Here is a 25,917-nt window from a genome sequence, read left to right as displayed (position 1 = left end):
AGTCCCAATTGGCTGGACCACAGCAGCAAGCTAACCTACCAGTCGGAGCGTCTGCCCCCTGGTGGTCAGTGCTCATAGCGAGCAGTTGAGCAGCCTTAGCATATCATTAGCATATTATGCTTTGATAGGTTGAACGGCCAACTGGTCGACTGAACACTTAGCATATTAGGCTTTTATTATATAGTATGTCCAGTTTTCAACAATAAAAAACCTGAAACATGCAGTGTTGACGTAAGAAAACGTCCAAACCTGTAGAAAATTTAATTTACCGATTTAAGAGAGAGAGAGAAGAGAGAAACACTGATTTGCTGTTCCACCTAATCATGCACTCACTGGTTGAGTCCCACACTGGCCCTGACTGGGGATCAAACATGTAACCCCAGTGCATCAGGATGATGCCCTAACCAACTGAACCACCCAGCCAGGGCTGTAGAGAATTTTTATGAGTACTTGAGCCAAAACTGACAAGCAAGACAAGCAAGATCTCAAATGCTCAAGAGTATGCCAGTTTTGGAGTTTGTTTTACGTATTTGAAATTAAGGGAATATAGGAAAGATTAGATAAAGGTGGTTTCAGGGATTGGATTATAGGATAGTTAAGATTATGTGCTCTCTTGAGGGTGGTTAAGGGTTATTCTGGCATTTTAAAGGTGTCTTAACTTACATGCACAAGAACAGTGGGAAGGCTTGCTTAAACCGTTGCTCATAAGTTACAGGCAAAAAGAAAAAAAAGTTATAGGCTTGGGTGTGACTATCCATCGTGAACTGCCCAGTTAGGAAATTATGATTAAAAAAAATTTTTTTTATTGATTTCAGAGAGGAAGGGAGAAGGAGAGAGAAAGAAACATCAATAGAGAGAAAGAATCATTGAAGGCTGCCTCCTACATGCCCTCTACTGGGGATTGAGCTCACAACCCGGGCATGTGCCCTGACTGGGAATCTAACGGTGACCTCCTGGTTCATAGGTTGACGCTCAACTACTGAGCCACACTGGCCAGGCAGAAATTATCATTTATTACAGCACCTCCTTTTTGTCCACAAAAGAAAGAAGGAAGCATGGTGCATATGGGTAGGCGGAGAGGAAAAGCAAACAATAGAAACTGTCCCTGAGGAAGCCCAGATTTTGGCCTTATTAAAAAATTTTATTTTTAAAATATATTTTATTGATTTTTCACAGAGAGAAAGGGAGAGGGATAGAGAGCTAGAAACATCGATGAGAGAGATACATCGACCAGCTGCCTCCTGCACACCCCCCACCGGGGATGTGCCCGCAACCAATGTACATGCCCTTGACCGGAATCGAACCTGGGACCTTTCAGTCCGCAGACCGACGCTCTATCCACTGAGCCAAACCGGTTTCGGCAGATTTTGGCCTTATTAGACAAAGGCTTTAAGTGTCATATGTTAAAAGAGCTAAAGGAAACCATATCTAAAGAACTAAAAAGCAAAACATGAAAACAAGGTCTCACCAAATACAGAATATCAATAAATAGAAATTAGAAAAAAGAACCAAACAAATTCTGGAGTTGAAAAGCACAGTAACTGAAATAAAAAGTTCACTAGAGAGGCTTAACAGTAGACTTGGACAGGCAGATGAAAGGATCAGCAAACTAGAAATATGTCAATTGAGACTGTCCAGTCTGAAAACCAGAGAGAAAAAAGAACAACAACAACAAAAAAGAACAGAGCCTCAGAGACAAGTGAGACACGATTGAGCATACCAACATATGTCAATGGGAGTCACAGAAGGAGAGGAGAAAGGGGAAAATGAAAAATAGAAGAAATAATGGTCAAAACGTCCCCAAATTTGATTTAGCAAACCAAAACCCAACAACAACATATACATCCAAGAAATTCAATGAACCTAAAGTAGAATGAGTTCCATATCCAGATACAACATAATCAAATGATCAAAAGACAAAGAGGGTAGGTAAAATGGGTGAAGGTGGTCAAAAAGGTAAAAACTTCCAGTTATAAACGTAAGTCGATAAAATAATGTACAGCATGGTGACTATAGTTAAAAGTACTGTTTTGCAGTCCTAGCCAATTTGGCTCAGTGGAAAGAGTGTTGGCCTGCGGACCGAAGGGTCCCGTGTTTGATTCCTGTCAAGGGCATGTACCCTGGTTGCAGACTCCTCCCTGGCCTGGGCCCTGGTTGGGGCTCATGCAGGAGGCAACCAATCCATGTGTTTCTCTCACATTGATATTTCTGTCTTTCCCTCTTTCTTCCACTCTCTCTAAAAATCAATGGAAAAATATCCTCAGGTGAAGATTAAAAAAAATACTATATTGCATATTTTAAAAAATATATTTTAAATTGATTTTAGAGATAGGAGGGGAGAGGGATAGAGAGAGAGAAGTATTGATGAGAGAGGAACATCAATCGGCTGCCCCCTGCGTGCTCCCTAATGAGGATCGAGCCAGTAACCTGGGCATGTGCCCTGACTGGGAATTGAAACCTGATCTCTCTGTTCATGGCTCAAACTCATCCACTTAGCCACAGTGGCCGGGCTGTATTACATATCTTACTAGAGGCCGAGTGCATGATTGAATCATGCACGTGTAGGGTCCCCTACACGCTTTCGCTTTTGATTGCGGGGGAGCTGGGTGCCTGTCTGCTGGTGCCGGAGCAGACAGGCACCCAGCTCCCCCGCTTTTGATGGTCTGCGGTGGGACGTGAGCTCGCTGCCCCAGAGGCCCCTTCTGTTCCGCAGCACAGCCATGGTGCAGATGCTGGCCCAATACGCTACCCCGGCCACCCCGAGTCCCGCCCCCTGTGCCTCCCGCTGGCCCAATCGTGGGTGTAGTGGAGTGATTGTAATTTACATATTACCATTTTATTAGGTAGGATAGTTGTTGAGAGAGTAGATCTTAAAAGTTCTTACCACACAAAAAGCAACTGTAACCATGTGTGGTGATGAATGTTAACTATACTTATTGTGGTGATCATTTTACAACATAGCTGACCCTTGAACAATGTAAGTTTAAACACCTGCATGGTTTGATTCCTGGTCAGGGCACATGCCCAGGTTGCGGGCTCGACCTCCAGTGGGGGGGCATGCAGGAGGCAGCCAATCAATGATTCTCTCGCATCACTGATTTCTCTATCTCTCTCTTCCTCTCTGAAATCAATTAAAAAATATATATATTTAAAAAAGAGCACTGGTAAAGACATAAGTAGGTTGAAAGCAAAAGGGTGGAAAAGGTATACCATGCAAACAGTAACCAAAAGAGCTGTTGTGGCTATACTAGTATCAGACATAAAAAAATCTTAAGATTAAAATTGTTACTAGCTGGAAATAACAAGGGGGGGGGGGAACCCTATAAAATATATGATTGTCTAACCACTATGCTGTATACTTGAAACTATTGCAAAGTAATATTGAATGTATATAATAAATAATCAGTGTGCCTAAATAAACTAGTAATATAAACACTTTATAAAGATAAAAGAATCAATTTATCAAAAAGTTAAAACCATTACAAACACACATGCATTTAACAATAGAGTCCTAAAATATATAAAGCAAAAACTGATAGAATAGAAAGGAGAAATACACAATTTAACAATAGTTTAATCTCTCATTTTCGATAACAGAATGATGGAAGATCAATAAAGAAACAAGACTTGAACAATACTATAAATCAATTAGACCTAACATATACAGAACACTTGACTAAAAATACCCCCCAAAACAAAACAAAACAGAATGTAAGTGCTCTTCTCAAGTGCACACAGAACATTCTCCAGGATAGATTACATGTTAGGCCAATAATATATTTTAAAAGCTTAGAAGCATGGAACAGACTATGGAATCTCAGAGGGAAGGAGGGGTGGGTGGGTGGGAAGAGATCAACCAAAGAACTTATATGCATACTAGAAGCCCGGTGCACGAAATTCGTGCACGGCGGGGGGTTGTCCCTCAGCCCAGCCTGTACCATCTCCAATCTGGGACTCCTGGAGGGATGTCCAACTGCCCGTTTAGGCCTGATCCTGGTGGGATTGGGCCTAAACGGGCAGTTGGACATCCCTCTCACAATCCAGGACTGCTGGCTCCCAACTGCTTGCCTGCCTGCCTTCCTGATTGCCCCTAACCGCTTCTGCCTGCCAGCCTGATCACCCCCTAACCACTCCGCTGCCAGCCTGGTTGATGCTTAACTGCTCCCCTGCCAGACTGTTTGCCCCCAACTTCCCTTCTCTGCCAGCCTGGTCACCCCTAACTGCCCTCTCCTGCAGGGTTGATCACCTCTAACTGCCCTCCCTTGCAAGCCTGGTCCCTCTCAACAGCCCTCCCTTGCAGGCCGGGTGCCTCCCAACTGCCCTCCCCTGCTGGCCATCTTGTAGTGGCCATCTTGTGTCCACATGGGGGCAGGATCTTTGACCACATGGGGGCAGCTATATTGTGTGTTGCAGTGATGATCAATCTGCATATTACTCTTTTATTAGATAGGATATGCATAACCCATGGAGACACAGACAATAGGGTGTTGAAGGCCTAGGGCAGGGGGTGGGGGTGGGGGCTAGAAGAGGTCAATGTTGGGGAGGGGAGGGAAATGGAACATATGTAATACTTTCAACAATAAAGATAAAAAAAAAAAAAAGACAAAATTTTTTTCACCATAGTGAAATGAAACTAGAAACAATAGAACATTGGAAAACTAAAAAATATGTGGAAATTACATAACACACTCTTAAACAACCAATGGTTCAAAGAAGTCAGGGAGATTAGAAAATAACCAGAGATGGCCCTGGCCAGTGCTCAGTGGTTAGAGCATCGGCCCATGCACAGAAAGGTCGTGGGTTCGATGCTCAGCCAAGGGCACGTAACTGGGTTGCCGGTTCCCTCCTCAGCCCTGGTCCGGGCCCGTGTGGGAGGCACCCATTCGATATGTCTCTCACATCAACGTTTCTATCTCTTTCTCCCCCCCTCCCTTCCTTCCTCCTTCTCTCTTTTCCATTGAAAAGCAATGGAAAAATTATCCTCATGTGAGGATTAACAAAAAGAAAAAAAGAAAAGAAAATACCTAGAGATGAATGAAAATGAAAACAACATACCAACTTATGGATGCAATGAAAGTAGTGCTAACAGGAAAAGTTCTGTCTATAAACAACTATGTTGGAAAAGAAAAAAGACCTTGAATAATCTAACTTTTCACCTTAAGAAACTACAAAAAGAAGAGCAAACTAAACCCAAAACAAGCAGAAGGAAGAAAATAATGATTGGAGTGTAAATAAATAGAAATATATAAAAACAATAGAAAAAAATCAACAAAACCAAAAGTTGGTTTTTGAGATACAAGCTGGATAACTTAGGTGAAATGGACAAATTCCTAGGAAGATAAAGAAATGCTGACATTGACTTGAGAAGGAATAGAAAACCTGAACAGACCTATAGTAAATAAGAACAATGAATAGTGATGCTAAATTCCTATAAAGAGCCTAGAACCGGATGGCTTCACTGGTCAATTTTACCTAAATGTTTAAAGAATTACTACCAATCCTTCAGAAAAGTCTTTCAGAGGGAACAGAAGAGATCTGAACACTTCCCAGCTCATTCTTTGAGGCCAGTATTACTCTAATACCAAAACCAGACAAAGGTATTTCAAGAAAAGTACAGATAAATAAATATCTCTTAAGAATATAACACAAATAACAAAAGCACTTTGGGTTCCTCAATAATTTTTAGATTGTAAAGAGATTCTTAGACCAAAAGTTTGAGAACCACAGTACCATTATTCAATTCTAGGTTTTTCAAAACTTATTAACTTCTAAGGACACTGAAGTTAAGGGTCATGTTTTGTGTGATGCTTACTGTTTTGATAGTTATTCTGTAAGCTGTGTTGAGGTGAGCTGGTATGTGATTGTTCTACATGTCCTCAAGAAAAACGTGTGCTCTCTAAATGTTTGCAGAACTCTGTAAATGTCTCTTTAAAAGAAATTATTTTTTATTGATTTCAGAGAGGACAGGAGAGGGAGATAGAAACATAAATGATGAGAAAGAATCATTGACTGGCTGCTTCCTGCACACCTCCTATTGGGAATGGAACCCAAAACCTGGGCATGCGCCCTGATGGGGAATCAAACCAGCAGTCTCTTGGTGCATGGGACATTCAACCAACTGAGCCACACGAGCCAGGCACTATATATTAAAATTAGTGGGATACAATGTAAAAGCTGTGCTTTAAGGGAAATATACAGGCTTAATATTTATATTAGTAGAGAAAACAGCCTGGCCGGCATGGCTCAGTGGTTGAGCATCAACCAGGAAGTCACGGTTCGATTCCTGGTCAGGGCACATGCCCGGGTTGTGGGCTCAATCCTCAGTGTGGGGTGTGCAGGAGGCAGCTGATCCGTGATTCTTATTATTGATGTTTCTATTTCTCCCTCTCTCTTCCCTTCTGAAATCAACAAATATAATTAAAAAAATAAAATAAAAAATAAAAATATATTTATAAAAAGGAAAAAAGTGAAAAAAGTTAAGTATCCATTTTAAGAAATAAAAACAACAACAACAACAAAAAACACACAGAGAACAAATCCCAAAGAAAGCAGAAGGAAAGAAAACAAAAGGACTCAAAGAACTATTATTGTAAAAGTAAAGGGAACATAATGATAAAGATTAAAAAAATATTAAGAAAGTATTAACAAGAAACATAAATTGACAATTTTGAATACTCAGATGAAAAATTCCTAAGAAAATATAACTCACCAGAACTAACCCATGAAGAAATAAAAGTTTCAAGAGTCCTATGTAACTAAAGCCCTATGTAACTATGTGTCTGTGTAATTAATTATACATGTATACACAAATGCACACATAAAACCCCCACAAATAAATAAGAAAAGCATTAGTAATTCAATCAAAACATGGACAAAAGAAAAAAACAAAAAACAACAACAACAAAAAACAAAACACACACAAAAAAAACCAAGAAAAAAAACACAGGCATTTCACAGAAGAAGCAGCACATGGCCAATAAACATATGAAGAGACTAGAAGCCCGGTGCACGAAATTCGTGCACGGCGGGGGGTTGTCCCTCAACCCAGCCTGTACCCTCTCCAATCTGGGACTCCTGGAGGGCAGTCGGATATCCCTCTCACAATCCAGGTCTGCTGGCTCCCAACTGCTTGCCTGCCTGCCTTCCTGATTGCCCCTAACAGCTTCTGCCTGCCAGCCTGATCACCCCCTAACCACTCCGCTGCCAGCCTGGTTGATGCTTAACTGCTCCCCTGCCAGCCTGTTTGCCCCCAACTTCCCTCCTCTGCCAGCCTGGTCACCCCTAACTGCCCTCTCCTGCAGGGTTGATCACCTCCAATTGCCCTCCCTTGCAAGCCTGGTCCCTCTCAACTGCCCTCCCTTGCAGGCCGGGTGCCTCCCAACTGCCCTCCCCTGCTGGCCATCTTGTGTCCACATGGGGGCAGGATCTTTGACCACATGGGGGCAGCTATATTGTGTGTTGCAGTGATGGTCAATCTGCATATTACTCTTTTATTAGATAAGATAGAGGCCTGGTGCACGGGTGGGGGCCAGCTGGTTTGCCCTGAAGGGTGTCCTGGATCAGGGTGGGGTTCTCTTGGGGCGTGGGGTGGCCTGAGCGAGGGGCCTGTGCTGGTTTGCAGGCGGGCCACGCCCCCTGGCAACCTAAGCAGAGGCCCTGGTATCTGGGATTTATTTTCCTTCTACAATTGAAACTTTGTAGCCTGGAGCAGAGCCAAGCCTGCTGTTCCCTCCGGGGCAGCAGCCATCTCTGTGGCAGTTAATTCACCTTCTACAGTTGAAACTTTGTTGCCTTAAGCGGGTGGGCCCGGCCAGGGTGTGCTTTAAAGCTTTGCTTCCCCTGTTGCCGCCGGCAACCCTGGCCTGCTCTCTCAGGCTCCATTCTGTTGCCATTTGTTTGAATTTGTTTACCTTTTATAATTGAAACTTTGTAGCTTGAGTGGAGGCTTAGGCCTGCAACGGCTATGGAAAGCTTGGCTTGCTCTGTTACCTGGGAAACCTTGCTCTCTGTGGCTGTAGCCATCTTGGTTTGGGTAAATTTGCATACTCGCCCTGATTGGCTGGTGGGCGTGGCTTGGATAGTGGGCATGGCTTATGTAGTGGAGTGATGGTTAATTTGCATATTACCATTTTATTAGAGAAGATGTTTCACATAAGTTGAAATCAGGGAATGGCATATAAAAAAAATTCCCTGATTTGAGGGGCTACAACTTTATACCCCATTTGATTGGCACAAATTAAGAGGTGTTGAAGAGCATGTTGACCTATAGAATCTCTTATACCTGCTGGTGGGGTGTTAACTTGTGACCTACTTTGGAAAACAGACGTCAGTGTCTCAAAATGAAGGTGAACATGATCCAGCAATCCCACTCTTAGGTTATTCCTAAAAACCCTCTTGCACGTGTACAACAGAGTTTATAAAAATGGTTCATATCAATATGCACTGTTCACAATAGCAAAAATCATGAGTGCAACTGCAAAGCACATCAACAGGATTGCATAAATAAACCAAGGTAGTTTATACAATGGGATATTATTATAAAGAGTCCAAACAAATGGATTTCAGTGACAAGCGATGGGGGTGACCCTTAGTAATATGTTAGGTGAAAAAACACACAAATCCCTAAAGACTACATACATGCAGCATGATACACTACTTACAAAGTTAAAAAAAATGAGAATAACTAGTGAATAAGGGATTCAGAGTGATGGCTACCTGGGCTGGGGGAGGCAGGGACTGGGAGCAACCATACGGATAAATAGATGCAGGTTATTGTCAAGGTTCTAACTTTTTTTTTTTTTTTTAATATATTTTATTGATTTTTTTACAGAGAGGAAGAGAGAGGGATAGAGTCAGAAACATCGATGAGAGAGAAACATCGATCAGCTGCCTCCTGCACACCCCCCAATGGGGAAGTGCCCGCAACCAAGGTACATGCCATTGACCGGAATCGAACCTGGGACCTTACAGTCCGCAGACCGACGCTCTATCCACTGAGCCAAACCGGTTTCGGCTCTAACTTTTATTTGGGATGATGGCTTCTCAGATGCTTGTATCAGTAATAAAAGTAACCAATTAACTGATTAACTAAAAGAGGACTATGCGAGAACAGATGAGTCTTTCATGAACCGTGGACTGACTACATAATCCATGTGCGCTTCAAGTAAGACAGACACAAACGCCAGGCTCTGGCTCCAGTGGATTGTCTTTCACCTAACACAACCCACTCCTTCCTCCTCGCAGGGCCAATTCCTCCTCATCCTCCCACATCCATAAGAATCCTCCCCTGCTCCTTCCATTCCTCTTCTGCGTGCTCTTACCCGCATCCCTGTGCTCTCCCGGCACTGTGAACACACTACTCCCGTTAAGTCTTTCCGCACCATTGTGAGCAGAGGTTTATGAGCCCATCTCCCCTCTGAACAGTGAACTTGTTTAGGGCAGAGGCTCTACGTGTCAGCTGGGTATGTAGTGAGTTTGCTGAGCACCAGCTTTCGTCCTTAATAACCTCTGACAAATCTCAACCATCCTGCCCAACCTTGACATGTTTCAAGCCCCATTTCAAACTGACTCTTTTTAGGGAGGTGACAGTGCGTTCTTCTTTCCCTCACTCTTTGTCCTTCCCTATTCTTCCCTGTAGCCCGTGTCCAGATTTGGGCTCCTTCTCTCTTGCCTGGACCAGTTGCCTACCTGTGGTCTTTCTCCACACTGAGAACTTCTAAAGTGTATTTCAGACCTTGTCTCTCACAGATTAAAACCCTCCGTGGTTCCTCACAGCCCTGGGGATTAGTCCAGACTCTCCGCTCTTTTACCATGAGGCCATCTGCTGACCACGATGCTCCCCTCACCTGCCACATAACTGCGCTCTTGGCGCCACTGAACATGCCGTGGCTTCTCCTCCAACCCGGGGATCCACTTCACTAGGGAACGCTCAATCCTGCACCGCACCTCCTCTACGCTCCCACTGCAACACCAACGCTAATCTTAGGCCATCCATCATCCACACAGCTCCTCATGCATTTTAATCAGCTTTTAGCACAGGGTCTTGCACACAGTAGGCAGCTTCTGCTGGAAGGGAGAGAGGGCCTCTTGTTTTCTTTCTATATGTTTTATAAGGCATGATCTCTTGCCACAGCTTTTGGGTTGATACTAATCTTAAAGAGGTTTGGTGTTATTTTCCTCTGACGTGCTTTAACTGTTCCCCAGCCCCCACACCCCCACAACATCTTAGACATCTTTGTGGTGGCACAGTGCCAGGTCTGTGGCCTTTGCTCAGATTGTCTGGGGCCTATCAGAACCCTCAGTGCTCCCGGGAGCCTTCACTCACCGTATTGAAGTACTCGACACCGGTGGCCTCAAATGCTCTTGCCACAGCTTGGGTTGTGGCCACGCAGGCTACAGGGTGGCCATTGCCAATGGACTTGCCCATGGTGACAATGTCAGGGACGAAGTCTTCCCCCTGCAGCTGGAAGGCCCAGAAGTGCTTGCCGACTCGGCCAAAGCCCACTTGAATCTCGTCTGCAACAAAGACCCCTCCAGCCTTGCGGATGTGCCTGTGGCAGAGGACAGAGGGCTGACGGGGCGACTGTGGTGAGAGGGATCAGAACAGGAGCTGGGAGGTCTTGGGACTCTGAATCCTGGCTCTGCCAACAGTAAGGTTATGGCCTTAGGCCGATGGATGGCCTTCTGGGGGCCACTATTTTTTCAGGGGCTTCGAAAACTCTGGCAAACAGGTGAGACGGAGGTTGCCATTTGGAACAAAGGTTGGGAAACCCCATTACAGCCCTGGCCCCCCTGGAGCTGCCCTCCTTACTCTGCCACTGCCGGGAAGTAGCCAGCAGGGGGAATGATCTGCCCTCCCACACTGGGCAGAGACTCAGCGAAGAATGCGGCAATCTGTGGACAAGAGGAGATGTCAGGAACACGGACCTGGAGGTGCTGAGGCAAATTAAGAGTCCTGCTGATGCTGGCTCAGGGCTGGCTCCAAGCAGGATGAGTTACCATCATTGTAGCACCCCTAGTTCGGGCTCCTCATCACATCTGAATGTCTGTGACTGTTTTCTTTCAGGCCTCAAACCAATTCTTACAACCTGGATGCCTCCAGACTCCTGTACTTAGCATGCCTCAGAAAAAATGCACCGATTTCTCCCCCACAAGCCTGTTTCTCCCCTGCCCCCATCCCTGATCCAGCCCCCTCCTTCATCTATCAGTCAGCACAGCCTGACTTCCTCTGTATCATCTCTGCACCCACTCCTTGCCATCCACCTGGACACTTCTGCCTCCCACAGATCTGCCAGTTTCTGCCTTGGCCTCCTGCCAGTGTCTTTGAACTGGATGCCTCTTCTAGTCCATCCTCCAACTAGCCACCAGGGTGATGCCTCAACCCAGACACCAAGCTCATCTTGTTTAAAGCCCTTTAATGACCCCTTCTGCTCACAGTAATGACTTCCAAACTATGTTCTGCCTTAAAGCTTCTTTAGAAGCTCCAGCCGGATGAGGGAAAGGTCAATGGGGTAGAAACCCGGTCCCTCAGCCCTGCTGCCACCAGAGCAACCTCTTTTCTGGTTTATATAAGTGGGTGTAGAGCATCTGAAACACATAGGCCAGGCTTCCCAGATCTGGCTCTGCCAACCTTTCTGGCCTTGTAGCCTGCCTGTCTTTGCTGTTATATTCTGTGTTTACCTGTATACCCAGAGAGCCCTCACACCAATCACTAACCACCTCCCCTCTACTGTCACCATGCTGCTGCTCTTCCAGGTACAACACAGCTGTTCTGTCTCTGCCCTCTCCATCTCCACTACGCTGACCTGGGTTGGGCACCCCACTTTGCTTACTCACCCTCAGGCTGGCCCCATTCAAGTGTATCTCTAGTCTTATTACCCTCCCTCTTAAAACTCTTCGAAGGTTTGCCATGGTCTCCAGCCCCTCGGCACCGCACCTGGGGGCCTCTGGCATAGGGTCCGCCTGCCTCTCCAGGCTCACCTCTTGCCCGCTCAGCCTGGTCTCACATTCGAGTGGTTCCTTACTCTCTATTTAGGATGCTTTCCTCTTCTACCTCCAACTCATATTACTGAAATCAGGCAGTACCTTCTCAAAGGACCCTCCTTCACAATCAAAACCAGCCCAGCCTGGGCCCCAGGACACATCTCTGGTTCGGAGTCTCTCCGTGTTCCCTGTATCTAGCACCAGCTGGCAACAGAGGAAGTGATATTCACTGTTGGCTGGGCTGGAGCCATGCAAATAGTTACCTGCCTGCCCTGCTCCTGTGCACTGCTGACCACACGTTTCACCTCACTGGCATAGGCCTCAGCCGGATTGGGGTGGTCCTCCCGGTAGAGGCCCCGGTATGTGTCTGGGAGAGGTGCCTGTGGGGAGTGACAGCGCCGTGTCATACAGGCTCGGGGTGGTCACCGACCTGTTGCCCCCTGGGGCCGTGCATACCACATGGACCCACTCCTTCTGGCCATCCAGGTCCCGGAACTTGTAGGGGCTGATGTCGATCAGGGAGCTCAGGTGACCGTGATAAGCACTGGGGAGGAGAAGGGAGGGTGGGCTCAGGCCCAGCCTTGACAAGCATCTACGCTCTTCAGGAGACACACCTTTCTGACAAGGAAGAGCAACCTTTCTGACATAGCCCCCGAGTCCGAGGGCTGGGGATGAGCACAGGCTGTGGGGTAAGACTTCCTGTGAGGCCGCTTTGGGGCCGTGTAACAGGGGCTAATCACCTAGGCTCTCTGGGGTCAGTTCTCTCCTCTGTACAGTGGCTTCTCCTCAGGGTTGTAATGACCTTAAATGTGCTAAGGCGCTAACCCTGGGCCTGGTGCAGCACATACTACATGGGAGCCACTGTTGGAACAGTTTTAATACCTCAAATGTGGGACCAACTCTGAACCCCTCACAAAGCTCTCTCAGCTCCCCAGAAGCTGCCCGCCTAGAAGAGACACCAGGGAAAAGAGCCCCCTGGAGTGTGCTGGGGAGTCTCTGCAGCGATGGCCCCTCATCCTTCCTGCCCAAGGCACCCAAAGTTATAGCCTCATTGATCCCCAACAAGTGGTGGGCCCAAGCTTCTGGGAATGGCACTTACTGGTCTAATACCACCACGTCCCAGTGTCCTGTGTACTGGCGGGCCAGCCTCAGGGCTAGGTCATTGGCCTCCGACCTACAACAGAAAAGGTGGGCACTGCTCAGACAGCTAAGGGCTTTCCTTCCGGGGGCCTGCTTCCTACGGGAAACCCAGAGGAAGGTGGTGCCCTGCCAGCAGCAAGCAGATTCTTGGGACACCATTCGTTAGTAATTAGGTACAGATCCATCCAACGCCTGCCTTCTGTGTGCTAAGGCTGGGGGCAAAAACAGTGAAACAGACAGACCCTGACCCTCCTGGAACTTACATTCTGGTATGTGTCACGAAAGCAAAAAACAAACAAAACCATTCCAAAAATCCAAAAACACCAAAGAAAGAATGCTCACTCAAAAGGACCAGATGGGACCCTACTTTAGATAAGGGGGTGCTATGGGCTGAATTGTGTGTCCCACAAAATTCATATGTTGAAGTCTTCAGAATGTGGCTGTATTAGGAGATAGGGCCTTTAAACAGACGATTACGTTAAAATAAGGCCATTAGAGTGGGCCCTCATCTAACCTGAGTGATGTCCTTCTAAGAGGAAATCTGGACATAGAGATACCAAGGCTCATGTACACAGAGGAAAGACCATATGAAGACAGATGGCCGCCTGCAAACTGAGGAGAGAGGCCTTAAAGAAACCAAACCTGCTGACTCCTTGATCTTGGATCCGGCGTCCAGAACAGTGAGAAAACAAATGGCTGCCGTTTAAGCCTCCCGGTCTGGGGTGGCCTGTGGCATTTTGTTATGGCAGCCTGAGCTAAGACAGAGGGCAGGAAGGGCTCTATGAGGAGGCAACACCTGCACTAAAGCCTCAGGGGGACGTTTCCAGCACAGCAAGCAGCACTGAAGAGTTTTAATCAGAGAAGAGACATGATTCAGCTTCCATGTGAGGAGGCAGCCTCTGGCTGTGTGTGTGTGATGGAGTAGAAGGAAATGAAGTGGAAGTAAATCCCCTGAGCTTGCCAGGTTTGGTATGTGGCCCCTTGCCCATCCACAGTAGTCATAAATTAAAATAAAAAGAACACACTATTTCAATGAAAAAAAAAAAAAGTTTAGGTGAGGAGAGCAAGGAGGAGGACAGGCAAGTGAGAGTAGTGGTGGCCATGAGGAGAAAGGGAAGTGGATGGAGCCACCCTGGAGGTAGGTGAGGCAGGACTGATGCAGGACTGGGAGGAGGGTTTCTGCCTTGAGCAGAGATGCAGATGGTTCTGCCATTTACCAGGCAAGACAGGGTGCGGGTGGTAGTGAGGGGGATGTCCTCTTGGGAAGGTCTGGGGTAAGTGCCTAGGAAAGTAAGGGAGAGCTGAGGCCATGGTCCCACTCCAGGTGCTGGCAGAAGACAATCATGTCCTTATCGCCTTTTCGACCCGTGAAGCTGATGTTCAAGAAGTCAAGGGGATGGTTAGAACCATGAGGCTGGAACACATGGGAAGCATCTGGGCTTGAGAGACAAGTTTGGGAGTAACCAGCATGTGGATGCTTGGATGCTAGTAATCCCATGGGAACGGAAGAGATCAGGAGGGAGAGGTTCAGAGAGGACCTGCCTTGAGGCACAGAGGAGGAATTGACAGGAGAAGCAGCCAGAAGCTAGGGAGAGTGAGGCTGCGCAGTGCCCTGGAAGCTAGACCAGAAGCATTTCTAGAGAGAGTGGTAACTGTCAATATTGCTGAGAGATGGAATAAGACAAAGGCAGCAGAGACCACTGGATTTGGCAGCACGAAGTCGCTGGAACCCAGAGTAAATCTGGTGGAGTAAGCCAGCAAATGTCCCTTCCTCCACTGCCAAGGAAGCTCCCACTCCTGGAGCCAGCTCCCTGCTCTTCCTAGAGAGGCTCCAGTTATGGCTTCCATGCCTTATGCGGGTGGCTCTGGGCAAGCTAGCTTCATTTAAACTGCTCTTTCCACACACATACACACATCCAGTTTAATCGTTTCCTCGGCGTAAACATGAATTTTTACATTTATTTGATCATATGTAGAACTGTAATTTATATTTTTATCTTAAGAAATATTTATTATATAAAAATGTATATCCATTCATATGTATTTTCCTTACAATTCTGAAGAATTGAAAAGTATTAAAAAATAAACTGTTTCCTTATCTATAAAATGAAGATGTAAATTCCACTTCCTAGAAATTATTGGAGGGGACTGATTAATGTACTATGTAAGTGGCAATGATAATGATAATAATACTTACTATAATCTAAATGCCTCAACCTACGATTTGTTGGAACGTTCTCTCCCAGGATGCTGGTTCTATGTACATGTCATCGCCTGCCACTCTGTCTCCACTGCCACTTCTAGTGTGAGCTGCCATCACCTGTCACCTGGCTGCTGAAATGGCACTTAATGGTGTCCATTCTCGCTCTCCACCAGCCCTGATGACATCACCTGCCTGATCAAAATCCTCTGACTTCCCAATGCTCTTAGGATAAAAAGATTCTTTATTTGGCTGATAAGGTCCAGGATGATGGGCCCTGTCTCCCTCCCCAGTGCCTGCTCACCTTCTCCCCTCCCTCACGGGCTGCCTTATAGTTCCTCCAGTGCGCTGGGTACCATGCCTCTTCTGCTGCAGAGCCTTTGCACAGGCTGTTCTGTGCGGTAATCAACCTTGATAGGAACACTTACGATGGAGTGGGCGGCACCCTTCCTCCTCATCTCTTCATCTCCTAGTCAGCTCTTAGTCTAATATCACTTCTTCAGGGAAGCCTTTCCTAGTCCTCTCAGAGCAGGCCAGGTCTGCTTCTATGCCTTGTTATATCCTACTAGAGGCCCGGTGCACGAAATTTGTGGGGTCCCTAGGCCTGGCTGGCAATCAGGGCTGAGCAGGCCTTCTGGCCGGGGCCTTCCTTCGTTCCGCACTCGGTCGGCTACACTATGCTGCTCACCGGTGAGCAACTCTCTTCACCTTGCGAGGGGGCCAGCTGCAGTGCACTTACCCAGAATTCAGGAAATAAAACACACAGAGCTTCTCTGGCAGGGTCTCCGACAGCCTTTGTGCGAAATCCACGATGTTGTCGTGCAGGTATCGGCTGTTGGTGTTGAGCACCTGGTTCTGTTCATGTGCTGCTTGGACCACGAGAGGGTGGCAGTGCCCAACTGGAAGAGGGCCACCTCCATCACACAGCTGACTCTGCTCATCCTATCCTTCCAGCCCTCCCCCATCCCCAATCTGTAAACCCAGTCAGGGAAGACACAGTATTGGAGGAAGAGGTGGAGAGGGAAGAGGGGAGCCTGAAGGCAGAGGCAGGAGACACATGCCAGTTCTGGAAAGGGAGACTGAGGACGGATTCTGGCGGAAACCCTATTTAGAAACCCACGACTTTGGTGGGAGGTGGTGTGCTACATGGAGGGGGATGGGAGTGTCTGTCTGAGGGCTTGACCTCATCAGTCAGAGGGGGCTGGAGGTAATAACAGCCCAAGATGATGCTAACTGCAAACATGTGTTGGGAGCTCGCCAGGTGCCAGGCACATGCAAAGCAAATTACAAGAATTAACTCAGTTAATCCTCCAAAACACTCTCAGGTGGATACTTGCCATTATCATGTCTATTTTGCAGATGAGGAACAGAGGTTAAGAAACTTGCCTAAAATTACAAGTAAGTGAAGGGCAGGGTATAAATCCAGGCGTTCTGGGACTAGAGCCTCTACTTTATGAACTTCCAAGGTGCCTGCTCAGTCAGACTCACTTTCCTCCCATTGGCTCTGGCCGCCCGATCTGGATAACAGAATTCCTACTTCAGTTTTCTTCCCTAGGACCGGAGATGGTCCCTGGGGCTGAAGCCTTGCCATGACCCCCAGCACTTGGCCAGGGGAGACCATTGCTGGTCGTGGCTGGACGGACTGCTGCCCTCTGAGCTTGCCATCAGTCCCAAGTGGAACTGGACGCCCAGACAAGGGTCTCTGACTACTGCCTGGTTTAGCACAGCTCCTACTTGGAAACTTCGACAGCTACACCGGAAAGATTGGGCCTCTTCTGCTCAGCTCCACCCCAGTTCTCCACACCTTTCTGCACCTCAGGATCACCCTTGGACCAGGTTCGCAGCCTTGGCCTCCTCTCCTGCCCAGCCGGCCTGAGTGATGGTACTGACCGTGAGCCACATTGTTGATGCAATCGATGTATTCTGCTCCCTGTTCATCATACATGTACTGCCCTTGGCCCCGGACAATCTTAATAGGATCCTCAGGAAAAAAGAGTCTGCAGGAAGAGCTGTGAAGACAGGCAAAAAAAGTGGACAGCCATGTCTGAAGGCCTGAAGGGAGAGTCCACCCATCACAGGCTTCTCCCACCCCTTCCAGTTTCTGGAAAGGGCGAAAAGAGCTTGAAGGGCACCGTGTTGCTTCCCTGCCTCCAGTTCCCCCACATAGGTGAGGACTGGAAAGGAGGAAAAGCGGGGCGGGGGGTGGGGGTGGGGGTGTGGAAGCAGTTGCTAAAACTTAAATTGTTTCTTAAAATAAATAAATAAATAAATAAATTGTTTCTTAAGTCATGTTAAAGTTACGTGGCCTCATTCATTTCCGCATGTGTCCACATCACCAATCTATCCTCGAATCCCGGGAAATGGTGACCGCCCCAGACCCATGGAGCTCCCCAGGGCAGTGTTTCTTTGCTGGGATGGGTGTGAGGGAGGGGACGCCCACCCTCAATGGCTGTCAGTCCGGTTACCCTGCTGCCCTGCTGGCTGCCAGCTCCAGGCTCCCGCCAGAGGCTGCCTCGCGCCCACGTCCCACCAAGAGTCCCCGCACAGGTTCTCTCCGGCCGCCGGTGAACCGCCGCCCACCCCACCTGCGTCTGAACTTCAGCCCCTTAATGGGTCGCTCTCGGGCCAGGGCCCAGGTTCGGAGCGGGCCGCCCCTGGCGAGGTCCTCCCAGGTGCCAGGCAAGAGGCCTTCTCCGGGGGAAACGGGGCCAAGAGCTCGGCCTCGGCCGCGGGTGTGGGGGGCTCGGGCCCGGAGTCGCAGGGCGGGCCGAGGGGAAGCAGCTGCCCGCAGGGCCGAGGCTCGGAGACTAGGAAGCGGGGCTGGCCCGCCGGCTTCGCGCAGGACAAGCGGGTCGTGCGTGCGCGCCACCCGCGCCGCCGTCGCCTTACCTGAGCAGCCGCCGCCTCCGCGCCAGCGTCGCACCCTTCCCGTGCGGGTCGGGGTCCGCGGCCATGACGCCGGGCCGGTGCGCGGACGGCCCCGCCCCTCCCTTGCCCCGCCCCCGCCCGCCGTGGCCCCGCCCGCCGTGGCCCCGCCCGCCGTGGCCCCGCCCGCCGTGGCCCCGCCCGCCGTGGCCCCGCCCGCCGTGGCCCCGCCCGCCGTGGCCCCGCCCGCCGTGGCCCCGCCCGCCGTGGCCCCGCCCGCCGTGGCCCCGCCCGCCGTGGCCCCGCCCTTCCCCTCTGCGGCCTCGCCCCGCCCCGCCCCGCCGCGGCGCCGCCCCTCCCGCGGCCCGTTTCAGGTTCGTAAATTCTTTCGGGGAACGAGCCTGGCAGGCTTCCCGCAGCCAGGTCACCCCAAGGAAACCGCCGCGCGGGAGCGGTCCCCAGGTGCGTTCGCCGCTGCTCCCCTAGCGGGATCGGGGCTCCGGATTCAGTAACTGAGTCGCCTTCCCGGTGCATAAATTGGGATGCGCCGTGAGTGTTTGCTGGGACTCCAGGCCGGTGACCGCGAGCTGTGTCCGTGCTAACGGAGTCATCCAGTGTTTAGGCAGCAGGAGAGTTGGGAGGACTCCTGAGCCTCATAGTAAGCACGTGGCCAGGACGCCGAGGCCCGGAACGGGAAAGGACTTGGCTCTCACACACCGCAAGTGTGCAGCGCAGGCCGGCCTGGCTCCCAGCCCTGGGAGCGGGAGGAAACGCCCCCTGGGAGTGAGGGGTGGAAAGAAACTCTGCCTTGATGAACCCTAGAACAAGGGATTCCAGCTCTCTGCTTTGCTCCTTCAACGCTGATTCCTTTATCTCTTCCCCCATAAAAATGTAAAATGTTTATTTTAGAGCATTTATTAAAGAATATTTGGAGTTTCTTTTTCCCTTTTATTGTGGAAACATATACATAACACAAAATTTACCATTTTAACCGTTAAGTGTATAAGTGGCATTCAGTACGTTCACTTTGTGCAACCATACCACCATCCACCTCCAGAACTTTTCATCTTCTAAACGGGATAGAGTTTCTTACTTTTAACTGTAAAGCTGAATTGAACCTTATGTATGATTGAAAACAAAATTCCCCCCAAATTAACCAAAAATTCTTCCCACATACAGGGGAGGGGGCTTTGACCCTCAGAAAAGAAGTACAGGCCACAGGCAACCCTTTGGGGTTCATCTTTGGCCCTGTCTTGAGCCCAAAAATGAACCTCTGTCTTGTGGCCCAGGGCAGCTCAGAGAAGTTAGGTTGGCTCAGGGCTTTTTTAGTCTCAGGGTTGAGGGTGAGAATATTGCAGCCAGTCCTCATCTCACTCACTCTCCAGATGTTCAGGGTCAGGTGGCAAATCAGTTGGAGGTCAAGCTCCCAACTGGGCCATTTCCTGGGCCAAGGGGCAGGTCAACACCAGGAAGCCTCTCCTTCCTGCTCAGAAAAGCCCACTCATTTCTGCCTCTGGCCCCAGGCTAAGCACTCCTCTAACTATTATTTCATGCCCAGCCTTCTGGGGGCCATTGGAGGCCAAGAGGGCAGGGAATAGGAGGAAGTAGCTGAGTCAAAATTTGAACCTAGGGCATGGTGTTTCTCAATGCAGGCAGCACTGGCGTTCTCATTGCGATGATTCATCATGGGACGGGACTGTCCATGCCTTTCAGATGTTTGATATCCCTAGCCCTGCCCACTGAATTCGAGGAGTATCTCCCAGTCATTGTGACACCCCAAACCATCCCATGTAGTATCCTAGGGATCAGGAGGAGGGAAACCCTACTCCTCTCATGGGGTGGTAATTTTTGTGATTAGTTTAGCTGCCATGGCACACAGTGGGGCTCAATAAATGTGCTTCCTTTCTTCTGGAAGGGGGTAGTTCTTGTCAGGGAGATGCGAAACCCTTGGTCCTTGATGCTCTGTTGTGGGGCAGGGCACTCACCCATGTCTCATCTGGGACCTCGAGCAAGTCATTTTCTCTAGCCTCTGCTCCCCACTCCAAGCTCTTGGAGCAATCTGTACCCTCTAAAATTAGAAGTTTGCAGACCTGAGGATATACTGTGTGAGGCCAGAAGGGGGCAGCAGTGGGCCATAATGACCTTGCCCTAAAGGAGCAAGAAAGGGACCTCCTCTGGTGTCTGAGGAAGGGGCCACACGTGGCTTCTAAGAGGATCTGCCCACCAATCACCCAGCAGCATGGTGCTGCCTAGCAGACTCTGGGCCCTGACAAGCAATTTCAGAAAAGCAATCCTGGTTGTTTATCCCTAGGCAGAGGGCTACTCCCTTAGAGCCTCAGTTTCCCCACATGTAAAATGGAAATAGTGACATGAATCACTTAGGCTCCCTCCTTCACAGGTGGGGGGGATCCATGAGGTACCTGAGTGGAGGGAGGAGTGAATTTACGAACTGTAGAGTGCAGATTTGTGAGGTTATGCTGGCATGCCAGAGGACACTTGGACAGCTTGTGATGTCCATCAGTCATCACAGCCCCACTGTGTGTCTCTTCCTTTTCACACTACCGGCTTCCCTGGTGACCAAGACGACTGGCTGAGCAGTGGGCCTGCCACTTACCGCCAGCCATTGAGGGAGACAGAGGTGCGGACTTGACACATTCCTCCTCCTCAGCTGGTGTAGGGCTGGGCCTCTTCTGCTTAGTGAGGAGGCCACATAGTCGGGGCCAGGGGACTACTCAGACCATGGCCCTCCTTAGGCCTCAGTCCTTGGAGGGAGAAGGCCCAAGATGCTGTCCTGCAGGCCTTGTCTACTAGTATACCACCCCAGATGTGCTTGGTTTTGTCATCTGCGAAATGGGCATATTTGCTGGGTCCCCCTCTCAGGGTTGTTTTAAGGACCAGCTGGAATAAACAATGTAGAAATGCTTTGCAAGACTATGGCCCTTGCTTGGTCTTGGAGTGGGGAAGAGAGCGAGAATTCAGAATCATGGGAGCTGCAGGGGCCTGCCCTGCCCTGAGTTCTTGTATTCCACGCAGTTGGTCCTCATTAACCACAGTCAGAGTGTGGGCATCACTGTCCCTTTTTATAGATGAGGTGGCAGGCTGAATTTTCTAAGAGGGCTGCAACAAGAGCTACCTTACATTTTCTCCTTAAACTATGATGTTGCCACTTCTCCCTTGAAAACGTTACCACTGATTGTGGCAGGAAGTGACACCATATGACTTCTGAGGCTTGGCCATAAAAGGTGACACAGCTCCCGCCTGGTTCACCATGGAACATTCACTCCTGGAATTCAGCATGAGGAGCCAGACCCTGACGGATAGGTGTTCTGGTCATCTGACCTCCCAGCATCAGCTACCAGGTGTGGGAGAGTGTGAGCCACAACCACCCCACTGAGCCCATTAACCTCAGAACTGTAAGAGAGAAATATAAAGGATCATTATTTTAAGGCAACAAGTTTTGGGGTGATTTTCTATGTAGCAGTCACTGGTCACTGGCTCAGTGATGTGACCGTCCAGAAGGCTCAGCTGGTACGTGGCAGGACTAGGCCTTGTGTCTGTGTCTTCCAAACTTAACCCCATGACCCTGAGCTACTTCCTCTGGTTTCTGGGGTGGCTTTCTCTGGTTTCTGTCCCTCCCCACTTTGCAATGGCCAGGCTGAAACCTTAGCCAGAGGTGCCCCGGGGAAGTCTGCAAGGACAGGCTCAACCAGACACAAATTCATGGTTTATTACACACAGCAATACCTATCTACACAGAGAGGGGAGGCAAGTAGCTGGGCCAGAGTTGGTGGCTGGGGACCTTTGTCAGAGGTGGGGAAGCCTTTCCTTAGAGCGCCGACGCTCAGGTCGCAGGCCCCCTGCTCAGGCCAGCTGGAACCACACCGGGATTCTCTTCATCTGCACAGTTCACCGGAAGACCACTTTCGGCTAGCTGACCGGAGTTCTCCTGGGTGGGAGACTGGGGACAGTGAGACCCAAGCTCTGAGCTAGAGGCCCATCTCCTCCGGCGGGCAAAGTCTCATCACACCCCTGCTCTGGGGTGGCGGGGACAGACAGGAAGCAGCAGCCACTCCAGCATAGGCCTTGCCATCCTCCACACTTGGGCACCATGGGGCTCCCGGCAATTGGGTCCATGTGGCAGCGATCACAGTGCTTGGCCTATACTCCTGGCCAGAGGACATGTGTTCTCAAACAGGCTGGCTTCCTGAGGCCTAATGAACTTGGTGAGAGCTAGACCTGCGTGGGGTGCTTTCTACAGCTCCCGGTACCCAGCTGCAAGTGCTGGGTAGGAGTCTTGTCCTTCCCTGGTGAACCCAGGGTCCAGGAGGGTGAGCAGCTGGCTCTGGCTGAAGAGGCCTGGAGCAGCTGCAGGGCGGTCCATGCCCCAGGGGCCCCCCCAAAGGGCTCTGGAGCTTCAGGGGGCAGGCTCTTGTAGGGCAGCTGGGCAGCCAGACTCTCTGCTAATCAGGGGACTGAAGGCCCAACACGGCATCTTTGCAGCTTCATCTGAGCCAGGCACCAAATCCTGTGGTCGCCCCTCAAGCACACAGCTCCCTGATTGGCCTGTCCACGTTCCCGTCAGCTTCACATGCTGATTGCTCTGGGCCTGGGCCGGGCACATGCTCAAAGGTTAAAAGCCACAGGCAGTGCATCCCATGAAAATAGATCAATATATTACTGTTTTGTTTTTACAAAAATTAAAAATGTCCACATGGATCTGTACAGGCGGTGAGCTGGGCACTGATCACTGGAAAAGGAGAGAAAGACTGAGGTGAGGAGGGGCCATGAGGTCTGGACCTCATCCGTCCTGCCCGTTTCCCCAGGAACTGGCAGCCCCCCTCCCCTAGTCCCAGGCTCCTGGCTTCTACCCCTTCTCAGGGGGGCGGGGGGGGGGCAGTCTGGACAAAGTCCCACGGGGCGCTGATGGCTTGGCACTGGCTGGGCCAGATACTGAGTGAGCCCCATGCAGCCAAGGGTGGGCTGTGCATAATCACCCAGGATTATGGCCCCAAGCCTCAGGTCACACGACGGGAGAGTCAAAACTAGGCTCGTGACAGGGACACCTGGCTATTCAGTCACTGTAGGGAGCTGCAGAGGCCCACCCCCAGGCCCCTCTTGTCCCCCAACTTCTCCCTGCTTGTCCTGGAGACTTCCCTACAAGGTACCTTATGCCAGCAGCCAGGCACGGGCAGCCCGTCAGTGCCCTGGAAAGGAAGAAGGTTTCAGTGATGGGGGCAAGGGCTGGTCAGCTCTCTACCCTGGCACACTCTTGCCCTGGGTGAAGGGATGTACAGCCCAGGGAGCTGCCATGTGAGGTTGCTGGAGCCCATTGAAATATGACCCGAATGCCTGCCCTGTCCATCCAGGTGATCCAGGCACGGAACCGACCACTCCTCACTGCACTTGTCCTGAGTGCATCTCCTGGGGCTTTGTTGGGACACCTGTGCAGGGGGCAGAACCGGGAGGACCCTGGAGTGCTGGGCTCATGCTGTACATCTGCTGATTAGGGGGAGGACCCGGCCTAATGACCATGACCTGGTGGCCATGACAGTGATTTTAGACCCTCACCCCGAGGGCCTGAGAGTTTTCAGGAATTGAAGAGGATACGGACAGTTCAGGAAGTGGGATCCCCTTCTGTGTGGCCCATCCTGGTCTCTGTGTCTGGATCTGAGCCCCGGGGGTCAGGAGGAGGCCAGCAGGGTGGAACCTGGGCAGGGGGTTGTCTGGAAGCAGCAGCCATGACTGCTCAGCAATCAGACACAAGTGGGGGGTTGTGGGAGATGGTCCTCAAGTGGCCTGGAAGATGGGGGACTGGAGAGGGACAAAGGCTGATCCATAGTCCCTGGGGGACCCTTGGGCAAAAACACTTCACTCTGTCCAAGACACACGGACATGCATGTAGCAGGGGCACAGGCTGGGGCCTGAGGGTGGTGGGAGGAGGCAGGCAGGATCGGGGAAGCGGGGCAGATGCCAGCACAGCACAGCACACAGCAGGCCAGACCATGTACCGCAGGGCAGGGCCCGCTGCCCCTCGCCGGGCCCCTCGAGCCCGGTGCCCCTCGCTTGCCTCCGCATTTAGGATTTTCCTGTTTCAAAGACAAAGACTTCATGACTTGGAAGGAAGTCTCGGCCCAGGGGCTAGCGCTGCAGGGCCACCTGCTCCCTGCTGTCCTCGGTACTTTCTGCCTGTGCTCACTGCTCAGGTCTTCAGGTCTTTTCCTCATTGCTCTTCAAGGCCATCTGAGGGTGGGCCAGCACCCCACTGTCCCGAGAGGAGACTGAGGACCAGGGGGCTAAGTGACTCACTCAAGGTCAGAGGACTGGGCCTCTGGGGGGGCCTCTGGGGGTCCCCGGCCCTGACCTCCCTTTGGTAGGTGGCCTCTCCCCATGCCCCTGGCAAGGGGGGCCAGGTATGAACATCTGGTCAGGTTTAGGATGGAGACTCAGCTGTTTCGTTTCCCTGTCTTTTCTGAGCTCCACTGAAATAGTTTGACGTGTAACCTCTGCTGTCTTCTAGACAAAGGAAACTGAATTTTGGTTATTTTAGGCCCTGGGTCGGGTGGGCCATCAGGGGCTGTGGTGACACAGCAGGAAAGGAGGAGGCTGTGGGAGCAGGGAAGGGAGAGGTCTGGGGAACTCGGGGGAGGGGCAGGGGGACAGCATGGGGCCAGCCAGGCAGAAAAGCCTTCTCCCGGATGGGACAGATACCCAGAGAGGTAAGGGCGGTCCCAACCTCCTTTATGGACAAGGAAGTGGAGTGAAGAGGGGCAGTGATTCCGGAAACAGACTCTGCCCTGGGGGGGGGGGGGTGTCTCCCTTTCTATAGAGGAGATGGGTCTCAAGTTGCACCCATGGTGGGGTCAGGACTAGAGCAAGAGGGCCCTCTGTGATGGGAGTGACAGTGATGGTGGCCCTGGCAGTGTAGGCAAAGATGACATGAAGATGCTGCAGGAGGCGGCAAAGACCTTGGTTGGGGCTTCCCTCCTGCTCTGACACGTACCACAGGGCATGGCTGGTCCAGGCCTGGCGGTCCCGGCTCGCCCTTCTGGCCCTTCACTCCTTTCCGGCCGGGGACGCCTCGCTCCCCCTGCACAAGAAGGGAGATGGGGGTATGGCCATGGCTGCCATGCCCAGGATGCCTCCAGCACCTCTGAGAGATGGGCTGGCAGCCACCCTGCCCTGCTGCCCCCATCCCAGCTTCCACCTGCTCACCCGCCTCTCTCTGCCTGCTTCTTGCCTCCCATGTCCTATCCGCCTCTTCCCTCCTCTTCACCTGCCTCCCTCCTCTGTGCTCTTGCCCCATCTCCTCTCCAGCTGCCCCTACTTTCTCTCCGCCTAACCTACCTTCTCTCCACGTTCACTCCGGTCGCCTTTCTCTCCTCGGGGTCCAGGGAAACCCTGACAAGGGGATTAAAGGTTAAACCTGAAAATGAGGTTTGAGGTTTTCTTCTCTTATCTGTCCATCTCTGCCCCTCCCTCCATATCCATGGTACCAACGGGCCCAGTCCCAACTCCTAGGCAGGCCGATGTAGGGAAATGCGTGCCTTTAGGACACCAGCCCTGCTTCCTCTGAAGTAGAACCCTGTGGGAGTCTGTGGATGGACGCCCCAGCAGTTTGCCAGGCCGAACAGGTGGGTGTGGCTTTGAGATGACACCTGGCAGCTGTGGCCATGGAGTCTTTAGCTCTGCCCTGACTACCTCCCTGAGTCCAGTTGTCTTCTTCTCCCGAC

At 50.6% G+C, this 25,917-nt stretch overlaps 2 protein-coding genes across 6 annotated transcripts in view; both read right to left on the bottom strand.

Moving 5' to 3' along the window:
- PHYKPL (5-phosphohydroxy-L-lysine phospho-lyase) overlaps nucleotides 1-18,313 on the bottom strand; it is a 29,458-nt gene extending 11,145 nt beyond the window's left edge. For 3 of the 5 annotated variants that reach the window (XM_079770105.1, XM_079770106.1, XM_079770107.1), the window contains exons 1-8: nucleotides 18,212-18,313; nucleotides 17,213-17,331; nucleotides 16,062-16,221; nucleotides 13,082-13,156; nucleotides 12,439-12,526; nucleotides 12,246-12,362; nucleotides 10,811-10,893; nucleotides 10,325-10,550 (exon numbers count right to left, since the gene is read on the bottom strand). In XM_079770105.1, the coding sequence (XP_079626231.1) occupies nucleotides 10,325-10,550; nucleotides 10,811-10,893; nucleotides 12,246-12,362; nucleotides 12,439-12,526; nucleotides 13,082-13,156; nucleotides 16,062-16,221; nucleotides 17,213-17,331; nucleotides 18,212-18,276 (933 nt within the window). In that variant the 5' untranslated portion in view covers nucleotides 18,277-18,313. Of the gene's footprint in view, nucleotides 1-10,324; nucleotides 10,551-10,810; nucleotides 10,894-12,245; nucleotides 12,363-12,412; nucleotides 12,527-13,081; nucleotides 13,157-16,061; nucleotides 16,222-17,212; nucleotides 17,332-17,907; nucleotides 18,182-18,211 lie in introns of those variants that run through there. The other 2 variants (XM_079770109.1, XM_079770108.1) reach the window with 2 other exon arrangements.
- Nucleotides 18,314-21,904: 3,591 nt separating this feature from the next.
- COL23A1 (collagen type XXIII alpha 1 chain) overlaps nucleotides 21,905-25,917 on the bottom strand; it is a 259,993-nt gene continuing 255,980 nt past the window's right edge. Inside the window, exons 26-29 of the mRNA XM_079771649.1 lie at nucleotides 25,532-25,585; nucleotides 25,188-25,274; nucleotides 23,353-23,391; nucleotides 21,905-22,934 (exon numbers count right to left, since the gene is read on the bottom strand). Coding sequence (XP_079627775.1) covers nucleotides 22,932-22,934; nucleotides 23,353-23,391; nucleotides 25,188-25,274; nucleotides 25,532-25,585 — 183 coding nt within the window. The 3' untranslated portion in view covers nucleotides 21,905-22,931. The remainder of the gene's footprint in view (nucleotides 22,935-23,352; nucleotides 23,392-25,187; nucleotides 25,275-25,531; nucleotides 25,586-25,917) is intronic.

Source organism: Cnephaeus nilssonii, assembly GCF_951640355.1.
Source record: "Cnephaeus nilssonii genome assembly, chromosome: 5".
Lineage (NCBI taxonomy): Eukaryota > Metazoa > Chordata > Mammalia > Chiroptera > Vespertilionidae > Cnephaeus > Cnephaeus nilssonii.
This window is presented reverse-complemented; position numbering and strand designations above follow the sequence as displayed.